The sequence below is a fragment of the Filicampus tigris genome, chromosome 9 (genome assembly GCF_054856515.1).
Source record: "Filicampus tigris isolate MCC_2025a chromosome 9, RoL_Ftig_1.0, whole genome shotgun sequence".
NCBI classification, from domain to species: Eukaryota; Metazoa; Chordata; class Actinopteri; order Syngnathiformes; family Syngnathidae; genus Filicampus; species Filicampus tigris.
The window spans coordinates 14,363,953-14,377,256 of record NC_141225.1 but is presented as its reverse complement, the minus strand read 5'-3'; the positions used below and the strand labels follow the sequence as shown (position 1 = coordinate 14,377,256).

The following is a 13,304-nucleotide window of genomic DNA, read 5'->3' as shown; positions in this document are numbered from 1 at the left end:
CCACGTCAGAGTCTTTCACACGTCTTTTGCGCTCTTCCTCACGCATGCGCACAACACACCCACACATGACGCACAAGCTGTCACAAATATCCGCAGCATCATGTTTAATTTTTTTTTTTCAAAGCTGATTTCCGATCACGTGACAGCAGCCATTCGAAAATAATGTGTAATGTGTAAGATTATATACAGATTTGTACGGGCAAACTACAACTTTTGTAAGATTCAGTACATACACCCTTTGAGTAACTCTAGTAACCATATTTACAGTGGTAACACTTTATTGGCCCATGACTCTAATGATAATGGATTATGATCCACTATTGTCTCAAATAATAGTGATCTAATCTAATTCTGGCTTTTTTTGGAATAAATGGAATAAAAGGGTTGACGTTAAAGATAAGAATAGCAGAAATGGTCCATCCACGCATTTTCCTTAGTACTTGTCTTAATTTGGGTCACGAGTGAGCTGGAGCCTTTCCCAGCTGACTTTGGTCAGGGTACACCTTGGACTGGTTGAACATATTGTATAAACAAATAATTATTCACACTTTGATCCACATCATAGATAATGTCTTTAGTAAACCTAGCATGATGCATGTTTGGGAGATGTGGGAGGAAGCCAGGCTAGCTGAATAAAACAAATTTACAATATGCAACGAAGGAGGGTTTGATCTTAGATTAGAACCCAAAATATCTCAACTGTGAGGCAGATGTGGTAGCCAATTGTTTATTGCCCTGCACTAGATACTGTCAACAAACAAGTTATAAATCTAAACTACAAAGGTACTCAATAGAGAGCAGACCTCAGACAAGGTTGAAAGATTGTGGTCTGCATATCAACATGACAAATTCCTACCAAATAGAAGTTAAAAAAAATATATAATAATCCCCACATAGTTACATGTATAAGTGTAAGTGTATTCATTACAACAACAAGAATTGAAGGGGCTGGTTTTAAAATAAGTTATTATAAGTTAAATTAATAATTTACTAAAGTATGACAATTGGAAAATACTATAGTTGGGTCAGTAAGGCACCGTTAACTTTGAAGTAGGCCCATATAATGAACATTCTGAAAGTAGCCTAAACTTCATGCCTGCTGGAACCACGTCGACGTATTGCCGCAGGCAGCGTAACGTTTGGTTTATTTGATTGAGGTGCAGGCAGACAGATTCTGAGCCCCGCGGACTTGCGTGGTGAATGTCCTCGTATTTCATTCATAAATATGACAGCAATGTACAGCTTACCCTCAGAATGATTGCAGAAATCGATTCATCGAACGGATTATCATCCTCTTTATTATTTATTGTTAAAATCATTGATGCCAATGAATCCCCCTTTGTTTTTCAGAGGCAAACTATGCCAGCAGCACCAGAGTCACTCCCCCTGGTGACTTGCCAGCTCATTGGTCAGACCATTCTGCCCCCGACTAGCGTCCCTGTCCATACTGGCAGATCCATGCCACTGGATGCCCCTCACAGAGCCACACCCGCACCATGAGCGCCAACGGGCCTACCCCAGAGCCAGCCCCAACAGCCCCAGAAGCCCCTCCAACCTCGACGCCGGTCCCGGCCCCCGCTCCGGCACCCGCTCCGACCCCGGCCCCTGCACCCGCGGCGCCGGCCGCTCCGCCTGCCCCACCTGCTCCGTCAACCTCGACCATCCCGGTGGGTGCGTTGGCACAGAAGAAGCGGCAGCAATATGCCAAAAGCAAGAAACAGGGCAGTAACGCCAACAGCCGGCCGCCAAGGGCTCTGTTCTGCCTCAACCTCAACAATCCCATACGCAGGGCCTGCATCAGCCTGGTGGAGTGGAAGTATCCTTTACTGGCTGCCTAAATATTGCACTGGGTGCATGTTTGACATGTAAAATACACATACATTCCCCAGACACAATATTAGGTACAACTGCGCAGATTTCATCAGGGCTGCCTTTAGACGTTATTCAGTTTTGATGGACTCTGCCAAATATGTATTAATTTGACAATGTTTGGTGTCATCGGGGTTGCTCTGCATCATACTGAGAGCTCATAGTTTGCTCTTCGCCATGTAGATAAATTAAGATAAGAATGCCTTTATTGATCCCACAGTGGGGAAATTAGGTAGGCATATCTATGTTGTGGCCAATATTAGTAGTTTTCAACACGAGGATTCTTCTTGACCTACTTGTGTTAATTTTAGAGTGTTTTTTTTTTTTTTATATAATAATAATATAAAAGAAAAACATGTTTTATGTGTACATCCTGATCTAACTGTTAAAATGGTTAAGATGCAGAGAAAAGTGAAACAAAGTTACTCCAAATTTCTTAGCTCGGGCTCAAAAATACAGGCAATAGTCACACTTTAGAAGTAAACTGATCTGAATTTATGAACATTATTTAGTCTAAAAGCATCATTGCCTAAGTCTTTTCTTTTTTCTTTTCTTTTTTTACATTTTCGTAAAACATGATATATCACAACAAATTCAACAAAAAAAGAGTCCAGACTGCCTCGATTCAACCTTTGCAGGTTACCGTGAGCTGGATGATTGAGAATCAATACAGCTATAAAGTTTTTAGCAAGCACAGTGGTATATCTGTTACTACTGTGACATTAAATTCAAAATATAGGCAGTTATGCTGTTTTTCTAATGACATGTATTTTGTTTCTTGCAAGATAATGCCATACACGTTTCCTTAACTTCCTTTTCCAGGCCATTTGATATCTTTATACTAATTGCTATATTTGCCAACTGTATGGCCTTAGCTGTCTACGTCCCTTTTCCCGAAGACGATTCAAACTCCACAAACCACGACCTGGTGAGTAATCTGTATTAATTATGATATTTCAATGACGCTGCTACCATGTATATATGCACTCAGAAAAAGGACTAAGGATGTTGTAGGAATTCTTCATTCAGGAGAGTGTTTCTCTTGTAATTCCTGTTGTCATTCTCTGTGTTATTGTATACTTGGCGATGCGGGAGTTTCGAGTGTTGAAGCGTGAGAAAGAGAACAGTCACCCAGCCTGGTTTAGCTTGCAGCGGCTTACTCAGCTTCACGGTTGGCACTTTGTCACACTACGCTCACCTTTGGAGAAGTGCGGGCAGGCTCTTCACACACATGTACCCACACACACAAGTGTTTGTCTCACGCGGGGTGGTCAACCTACCTGCCGTGTGACTCACACTTTGGCAGCATGCTGATGCCACCTCTACTAGTGTAACAGCCTTGAAACAGCATACGCAGCGTGGAAGACAGCCGCAAAGCATGCTTCATACTTTTGCTTTATTTCTATCATATTGTGATATCATGCAATTTCTTCCGTTTCGGTTTTCTCGTGTGGAGGTTCCATTGTTGCCCCATGTCTAGAGTGGTAGTGTGGTAAGATGAGCCACCGAGCATGAGTGCTCCCTCCAAAAGGCAGACCGACACTCATAACGCGCCCCTTACACCAGCGCAATTTAGTTGTAGTGTTCAGCGACGCGTAAGAAGCTTATACGGTCTGTCTGCAGACATTTGGAATGTTCTTGAGAGGTTTAACTGAGAGCAGGAGCGTCTTAGATGAAGGTTACCTGCCAGCTGTTAAGACCAGAGGGAGGGTCCCTGTGTCTGTTATGTAGCCGAACCCGCTGTGAAAAGATTGACTACAGCTTTGGTGTACCTAGGAGAAGCAAGGTGTGTTGTTTTCCTCCTTTTGACCTCCCACCGGTTGACCTCAAGGTGTTTGTTTGCACAGTGGCATTGCATCAGGAGAAAATGGGCCATCGAGGACATTACCTAATGCATACAGCGTGATGTACAGTATGTTGTCAGGTCGTACGTTTGCAGGAGACGGATGGTGCTGGCGGACCTCATTGTAGATGACAGCGGAGCGATGTCAAATGCAATGGAAGCGTGGACTTTTTCATGAAAAATGTAGAGCAGAAATTGTTGACACACTACATACAACACATACATGTAGATACATCTTTTGAAATTAAAAAGGAAAAAACACTAACCTTAGAGCACAAATTCCATTTTATTTTATTAATATAGTGACATAATGTCCTTAATTGTAGTCTAACATTTACTTGTTTAATATCAAATATTATTTTCTATAACGAGAGAGTCTGAATGTTTTGGACTCCTGTTTGGATGCCAGTTGAGCGTATTAATGCCGCAGGAAAGGCATTGATGTACAGGTAGTTCAACTGCGTCATTGATGTCACATTGTGCTTCTTCAGGCGGCAAACTGGCTGAGACTGAATGAACTGCTGCTCGCCGTCAAGTAGTGCACTGCATTTTGCCTCAATCACTTCAAGACATGATTACTAGGTCAGTGTTTCCCATATTTGATTGAGCCACGGGTCAGATTTACCATTAAAATAAATCTCACAGCAACCCACTAATGAAAAATGAATTTACTTGCAAATTGACGTAGTATGAAAGTTTAACTTAAACACAAAATAAGCCGTGGCTGTTGTATTAGTGGCGACAGGTGGTTACTGGCATGTGTATGCAGATTGATGAACAATGCAGTATACAATATATGTGTACTTAATAAATTATTTTCAGTCAAATTAAGTGGAGTTGAATAATTTATCATGGCACTCATGGTGATCTCTCACTTGTGTGCCAAGTTCACACAATGCACCAAATTTTTCCTCTTCACATTTCAACTGAAAAAACAACAGACTCCCTTCAATTCCACCAACCAATATTTCCCCATAATATTCCCGAATGTCACATGACAAAGATTGAAGTGAATGAACAGCTCGGGCGAATGTCAGTTTTCCATGTCGTGCATGTGACTATACACCATCTTGTGAACATCTTATTAGCTGATAGGCCTGAATGTCATCTGACACCAATGTCATACTGATAAATATGCACCCCAAGACAAGAGCGCCACGTGTGAGAACAAGATAAGACACTTTGAGCAAACACCATCTTTAGCCCTTTGTGACAGATGCTACTTGAAAACATGCAACCAACTATTTGATTTTTACACATTTTTACCTCATTACATTCTGAGCATTGTGCTAATAATGTGAATGTGCTGTGTGTGTGTGTGTGTGTACGTATCGACTCTTGTGTGTTGAAATCATTTGCAAGGTCTGCAAGTATTTCCATGTTGAATATTTTGAGTGGCATCAAACTCAATGGCAAAGCTAGTAAGAAATGAAGTATAGGACATCATTGAAATAGTATTAGGCGATGGGTGGTTTGACAATTGACAGTGATAATTATGTCGTTGTTTCCTCTGCACAAGTGGATGCGGAGTTCATGGAAGTTTTGCTTTCCTTTGCAAATCCTTGCCGCTTGCAATTTCGCTCTGCCTCTGTTGTTGTTGTTCTATTGCGTCTTTTTAAACACACTGTAAGTAGTGACTTGCCCATTTCAGCAGCATTACAGTGCTTGCTTGCACAGGACTTTATTTTAATTCTGCAGTGTCAACACTGATGCGCATAATAAACGAGGGATAATGCAGCAGAGGCTGAACAGTGAGCGCAGGTGCGGCGGTGGCGGCGAGGTTAGATGTTCTGCTCTGCAGTCTCGCAGGTGGAATGAGGCGTGCTATGAAACCTGGAGGGAGCAGGTGGGAGGCCTGATGAGCGAGGCAAGGATCACATTACATGACAGGCTGAGACAAAATGTAGTGTACTGTAACTTTTCATTACTATAGGCTTGTGGACGTGTCAATTATAATTAAAATTCTTATGTGGAACACAATTCATTCCAGGATGCTTGTTGTCCTTTACCTGTAGCATGAAAACTGGAGTTCAGAACATTTAGTGATTCTCCCAGTTTATGGAGTTTTTTGTTTGGTTTTTGTTTTAAATTGTTGATTTAGCCCACTGTCAAGCTAGAAAATGAAGTCAAAATCCCAAGTTTGAACCAACATTTAAACATTGTCCAAAATGAAGACAAAAGCTATACTCAAACTTAACTTTGATGAGTACTGAGCAAACAGTGGAATAAAATCCTGATGGGCACTTGGAGACCACCTTCCAACATGTGCCTAGGGGGGTATTTTTAAAAAATACAATACAAACGATAATAATAACGGGCTCAATTAATTGATTTCTGTTTTATGCACACAGTTGTCATATTTAGGAATGAAATACGACATCCACCGGACATATCCGTGGAGGTCAGAATCTGTCTGCTTGCACCTCAATCAAATTCACCAAAATTCCCGTTATACCATCTGCGCCACAATTTAGACCGGGTTTCAGCAGGTATAAAGTTAAGTCTATTTTCATCCATGAAATTGTCCCAAAATTGTGCGGGGGCGTGTCTAAGAAAATGCCCTCGGTCCGCTGGAATGTCCGGCATGTGGGCTGCCAAATTCCCAAACACGCTAAACTAGGCTTGCACGGCACAAAAATCTAGATGTGCCAATTTTTGCGCATCTACAAATATAGAGCCCAAAGAGACAAAACTTCAGTCACTTCCACTTTCCGCTTTAAATTGGTTTTTAATGTTATCAAAGACCCTGTGAAAGTGAAATTATATATTTATTTCTAATTACATGATACACGTTTGAAGACGATTGCTGAAAACATGTGCAAGGCGGATATTATTATTTAATTGTGGAAATATACCACTTAACTGTTTTTCACCATTTCAGTTTTCCTGATTTTTTTGGGCCCCTAGTGAATATGGCGCCTTGTGATGCATTTGGGTATCAACTATGAGTTTCTCCTCCCCACCATATAAGAACTTGAGCACCTTTGTTCACATTAGCGGCTGTCCGATGTAATTACGAGTTACTTGTTATTACTAGGACCATTTCTATCACTATGATGTGCAGTTAGCTAGCTAGCTATGCCTACACCCCGAAATTGCATCTTCCGTAGATGCCGCAGCTGGGTGTTATTTAAATTCCCAAACAGAGGTGATGCCACGGACGATCCTGGCATCCGTCTGTCCGCCCGGGAAAGGCCTCAGAAGACTGTTAGCACATGAGTTTGTTGGTGGCTGGTGGCTAGCACCTTATTGCCAAAAATGGTAACCTTGGTTTCATTGGACCATAATAAAGTCTGCCCAACACATGTGGGAAATCATTTTGGCCATAATTCCAAAAAGTAAGTTTGGCACAAACACAACACTGCTCATGACCAAAAGAACACTTTACCTTCAGGCAAGCATGGTGTTGGCAGCATTAGACAAGGTAGAAGGTATTGAAAAGTTCAAAATAGTAGTCAGTGATAGCATAAAGTTTTCTTGCGTCTGCTCAATGCACGCCATGAAAATGTCAGGAAAAGCCTACTTTAACAGTTAAAATTTATTTGGGGTTAATCAAAGGCACTTTAAATAGTGGCAGGTGTGCGCTGACTCCCTCCCATTCAACATGAGTTTAAAAGTCTAATCAGCTATATTCCAGCAATAAGAGGGGGTGTACACTTATGAAACCACATTATTTCAGGTGTTTATTTTTACTTACATACTTGAAAAGAAAACCAAAATCAATTGAGTCGAATTAATGGTGGAAAAAGTGATGAAAAATTAGCGTATTTTTATACCACAAAACTCCACTATATGTGAGACATACTGTACAGTCATGTAAGAATGTATAGAAATGAATCTATGGTTGTATACATTTTCCACCAGAGCATGATTTACATCTCTGGATTGTTTCATTTCTATGTTCATGTGCTCTACTGGGTACTATACAGTAATGTGGAGCTACTGCAGAGCTGCTGCTAAGTAGCATTGCAAAGTCTGTCAGTCTTGTTAGCACGACCTGGTTAAATGTAGCAGCTCTTTATAAATAGACAGTAGCTTCCTCCTCTGGCAGCACACAGGGCAAAGGATGGCCGTCCCGCGACCACCAGTAGGCACACATGAGTAACGGGACCTAAGGAGTGACAACCTTCTTCATTCCTGCGTGTATCATTGCTGCTCCTTTGTTTTCTCAATTTAGCCCCCGTATGGTAAGAAGAACGTACACACAAGCCATCTATTACGTGACTGTGTCCCCTTCATACTTACCTTCTCAAGGGGACAGAGAAATAGTCTTCAACCCTCCCACATTTGCTATAAGGTCATATCTAACTTATCTATCCGAGACTCAACACCGCGGGCAGTTCCTGACGAAGGTAGCTGAGCCAAACAATGACCTTTTCATGCCGAATGTGATTCATGCGTCTCATCTTTTGTGAGGCAGCGGCATGCAGCCAGCTCATTGCATCTGGTTTCATGTAATCTTTGCCTGTATCACTGTTATTGCATAACTGGGGAGCTGCAGAGCTATTTATTTTACTGGGGACAAAAAGGACGAAAGCGTAGAGAGATGGAGATGTCCTCAATCGAGCCAGTGTTCCGTTGATGACACCAGTACGGCACCCTCAGTTGTTTTCGTTTTGCTTAATGTTCCGTTCTCCTCTGGTCATTAATGCATTTTTATGCAGTCAATGTTCAATTTAATGATTCACCCTTCAAGCTGCGGGGTAGCAAATTAGGCCAGTGGCCACAGATAATAAGGACCAAAATAAAAATGTCACTTTTTTACACCATACTTGACAATGTAAATTACATTTTGGAATCTGCGATTGGCTGGCAACCAGTTCAGGGTGTCCCCCGCCTACTGCCTGAAGACAGCTGGGATAGGCTCCAGCACTCCCGGGACCCTTGTGCGGATAAGCGGAAACTATGGATGTAATACTGAAGTGAGTCTACTTTACTACATTTGCGCGGGATGTGGACTGGGCCAGCCCGTGAATAGCGAAAATCCATGTATAATTGACGCCAATTGTAATACTTTTTTTCCTCCAAAAAATACAATGAAAAACCTGGGGAAACGGGGAGGTGGGGAAATTGGGGGTTAACCCAACCCCCCCCCCAAAACAATTAAATAATAATAAAAAAAAAATCTTTAAATGGAAATGACAAAATGGCCGCCCCCTGAGATGGATAAAAACGGGTTTATTTTTGTGCTTAATTCATATTCAACTGACAGAATATTACCCCTTTGAGGTGTGCACAACTGAAGTAGAACTTATACTGTATCTGAAGGGTTGTATTTGAATGGCATGTATTCCATGTTCAATAGAAGTTTGTGTTTTGTATTTTTCACAATATTTGATTGAGATAAAACACATTTTCAAGTATTGATACTCAGTATCGGTGAACACTCAAATGTAATAAATAAATGTCATTTATGGTCGTGTCATAGCATCCAATGCACATAGTTTGCGTATTAAATGAGCAACTGCTGTAAAAGCGATTTTCATGTAACTACATACCAGCAAGCCTCCTCGTGCCTCAATATGACAACCAACCACCAAGAGGCATCCTCCACATCACTCATGCTCTTGTCACAAGTGATCAGAGTCACAATTCAATGAAGTTCTCACAAGTGTCTCCAAGGACTTAGGTGACTGGAGTGTACATCTTTCAAAATTAGGTTGCTTGTGGAATCTGCAGTTAACAATTAGAGCAGTTTCCCAGTACATTTTTTTATGGCAATGACATGTACACATGGCTTTAGCAGACCAATTTGGAAAGAAAACAAATCAGTCACACAGTTGCACAAAGCTTTACGTACATATTTTATCATCTAAAATCATGAGAGAAAATTCACTTTTGTGTTAGCGATAGCCTGTTATTTGTCTGTGTTTTTATCTTCAAAACATTGCACGTACTATGGGCCTCTAGTTGTTAGAGCAGCCGATGACATGTGTTTCCCCATGAGAGGTGTTGTGTTGGCGGGGCGTCGTGTTACACAAACGTGCGTGTGTGTGCGTGTGTGTGCGCGCTGGCGAATGGAGGGGTTGGCTGCCTAATGGTTGGTGTGAGCAACGGTGTCTGCAGACTCCCATAGAGATGATGCTTCAACTATGTGTTTAGTCACTTAACGTAGCTGCTCATTTGTGGCTCACACTAGCACTGTCCCCGCAAGTTATCCAGAATGTGTGCGCTTCTCTCTTTGTGTGTGTGTGTGTGTGTGTGTGTGTGTGTGTGTGTGTGTGCGTGTGTCTGTATGTGTACGTATGGAGAGAAGAGGGAGAGGAAAAGCAAGAGCGAGTGCATAGAGAGTTGAAGCTTTACAGCTTTTGTGTGGATGCTGAGTGTCAGTGCACTGAGTGCAGCCATGCTAATGTGCGCTGAGACTACGTCAAACAGGCCCCCTTAAAAGGGAATGGCAGACTTTTTAAAGAATTCTCTCACTTTAGCTTAGCAGACACAGCAAAAAGAATATTTCAACGCGTTTAATCATTTAATACATATCCTTGGCTGTGAAGTCGAGTGGCTGTCTTGCAACGGGAATATTTAGGGATCAACTCGTGGTAACCCTTGTAATATTTTTCAAAGAACAAAGGAAGTATTTGAAATAGAGTTGATCCAGTCCTGGGTGGCTGTCATAAAATGTTGATTAACTGTACAGCAATGCTTAAGTAACATTCTTAACTGTGATATTTAAACAATGAATGACTAACAAATTTTTTTTTGTAGTTGACTATATTGTGATGAAAGTTCAGTAGAAGTTGATTAATCGATGACATCATTGATGATTTTTCAGTACAGTACCAAAGATATTTTGACGTACCAGCAAATCACCATTACGCTAGTTTGAGTGGCTGTAATTGGTGGGAGTATGCATGTTTCCCTTCAACAAGCTGGCTGGTCTCATCTTGTGTTTCATAGCATAGCACAGGGGTCTTCAATCCTGTTCCTCAAGGGCCGGTTTCCTGGATGTTTTATTTGCCTCCGTGCTGCAATACACCGGAATCAAATAGGCAGGATTGTTATTCAGCTTCTGCAGACCTTGCTGAATATATGATCATTTGAATCAGGTATGTTGCTAGTGGAGTTTGGAATAGCCAAAGCTAGTGAGGCTAACCGCTATTGTCGTCTACCACAATTATGTATAACAGTCCAACAATAGTCAACAGCAAACAGGCTACTCAGAAGTCCCGATCCAATTGGACAAGGTGCCAAAATTAGTATTAGTGATTCGTCGACATTAAGCATTAAACATTGACGTGGAGTAGTAAAGTTGACTCGTTGACTAATAAGTTCAACCCTTTAAATGTGCAGGTGATTCATGTTTTGTGTTCTTCATACATCTCACCTTTAAACTTTCTAAATTGTAATATTGAATCAAGCACTGTTCATAATAAACAATCAAAACAAAACATTGTGCCTTTCCAGGTGATGACGTGCTTTGAATGTGAGTCTGCTTACTTTAAGATAAGATAAGAATGCCTTTATTGATCCCACAGTGGGGAAATTTTTGTGGTGTATCTTCTTCTCGTCTCATTACACCTGCTGTGTGGCTAATCCTTTTGGGATTGTATTCTTTGTAACAACAGATAAAAACATGGAAAGATAATTTTACCTCATCGGAATGTTCTCGGGGCGCACGATGTCATGTTTGCATCACAGTTTTGAAGTTTGGGGTTCGAATTTTGGCACCGGCCATTCTGTGTGGAGTTTGCATGTTCTCCTCATTCTTTCGTGGGGTTTCACCGGGCACTCCGGCATTGAAAAAACATGCACGTTAGGGTCACTGAAGACTCTGAATTGGTGAATGCAAATGTCAATGTTTTTTGTCTGGACGTGCCCTGTGATTGACGGACAACCAGTCCAGGATGTAGCCCGCCTCTTATGAAATGAGCAAACCTTTTTTTTTTAATCATTTTTTTTCTATTTGAGTCGGAGCCAGTCACCCAGATTGACCAAAATTGACATGGTAAAAGCATTATAACTGATATAATATTGTACGGGATCTCAGGCAGTGTCCAAATGCCCAATGTTGTTGTGTTGACTCACCAGTCAGTTAAAACTCAACAAATTCAAAGCAATGTTTGGATTTGCAATGTACACCCTCCCAGTGAGGAATATCTTCTCACCAGTGTGGGCATCGTCACCCACTGAAAATAACAAAACATGAGAGCGAGACACACATCCTCGGGTGTATAGGTGAGCGAGTGCACTAGCTTGCTATTTTGGTATCTTTGGCAGCCTTTGCTATGAGGACGTGGCTTAGGTTATAACATGTCACTGCAGCATATTAAAATAAACTCATGTATATTGTTTCCTTGTATTTGGAAAAGGTTGACTTGATAGTGTGGGTATACTGGAGTTGACCTGCTCTTGAAACCATCTTTGGCAGACTCCTGCCCACCCCCACGGCTCTCACTTCAGCTCACACACGCACGCATTCATGCACGTGCACACGCTCTCACACACACACACACTCACGCACACCCAAGCACACGCATATACACGCACACACAAATGTAGCACATGTGCTCTTATACACCCAACGCGAGGACCCACATATACTGTATACTTACAAGCATACGGTTCCCACTATACACATTGATAAACACATATGTGAAAATGTATTTGCCTCATTTTTCTTACACCTGGTGATTTCATTTATATCATTTCAGGAAAATAATGTCATTTTGTGACTCGTTTTAATTACAATGCCTCAACACACGGGTTACCTGACTCTAGCAAAAAATAGATAACTTCACAAAAAGCAGCAGTTTGGCAGATGGTTCTTCAAAGGGGAAGACATTTGCTTGCTTCAAGCTGTTTATTGCAATTCCCAGCTGATGTTTGCTTAAAAACTAAACAGAAAACAGGAACAATTTAATCAAACCACATTCATTTTGTCTTACGAATGTCCTTTATGCTATCACACAATGCAAAATGCCATTGACTGGCCAACGAAACTAGCATCTATATATTTTAACAGCTTAAATTTAACACAAGCGATAGCATGTGAACACATGCAGACAGAGCATGCTGCAAAACTGACAGGCATATATTTTTCATCCTCTGCAAACAACTAAAATTAACGCTGCTTGTTTGAGACTATCGTCTGGAACCCCCAAAAATATTGAAAATAGTTTTTTTTGTTTTTTTTAAATCGTTCTTTTTCTTTTTTCAGCTGCCAGTACAATACAGCACACATAAACAATCACACGAACACAATTCAACGACCTAAAAAAATTGCACATTCCACAACAAAATAAAAGGGCATGGCTACACATACCAATGCTGTAAAATAACCAATGATAAAGTGTGTTCACAAATTGCTAAACAATATACAAATCAATTTCAATTGCACCTCCAATATACTACGGTATACACCAAGTTACAGTCTAACTTCACCTCTCCCCGGCTTGGTCGGGCAACACTGACTTATCCCTGCAGATAGCAGTGGGGGAGATAGAGAGATTATAGGGAAGTGATATGGAGCAGTAGATTGTTATTGGAAGCTCTACAGAATCCATTTCTACTCTCAGTGTGTAGCATCAGATTCAAAATGACATCATGAGTTCATATCTTTTCCCCGTCTGTATGTTGGCTCTGTTGGTTG

General features: G+C 41.2%; 1 protein-coding gene across 16 annotated transcripts in view; it reads left to right on the top strand.

The window, feature by feature from the left end:
• cacna1da (calcium channel, voltage-dependent, L type, alpha 1D subunit, a) overlaps positions 1-13,304 on the top strand; it is a 72,646-nt gene that overhangs the window by 1,425 nt on the left and 57,917 nt on the right. For all 16 annotated transcript variants that reach the window (XM_086041804.1, XM_086041805.1, XM_086041798.1 and 13 more), the window contains exons 2-3: positions 1,351-1,816; positions 2,692-2,797. In XM_086041804.1, the coding sequence (XP_085897930.1) occupies positions 1,497-1,816; positions 2,692-2,797 (426 nt within the window). In that variant the 5' untranslated portion in view covers positions 1,351-1,496. The remainder of the gene's footprint in view (positions 1-1,350; positions 1,817-2,691; positions 2,798-13,304) is intronic.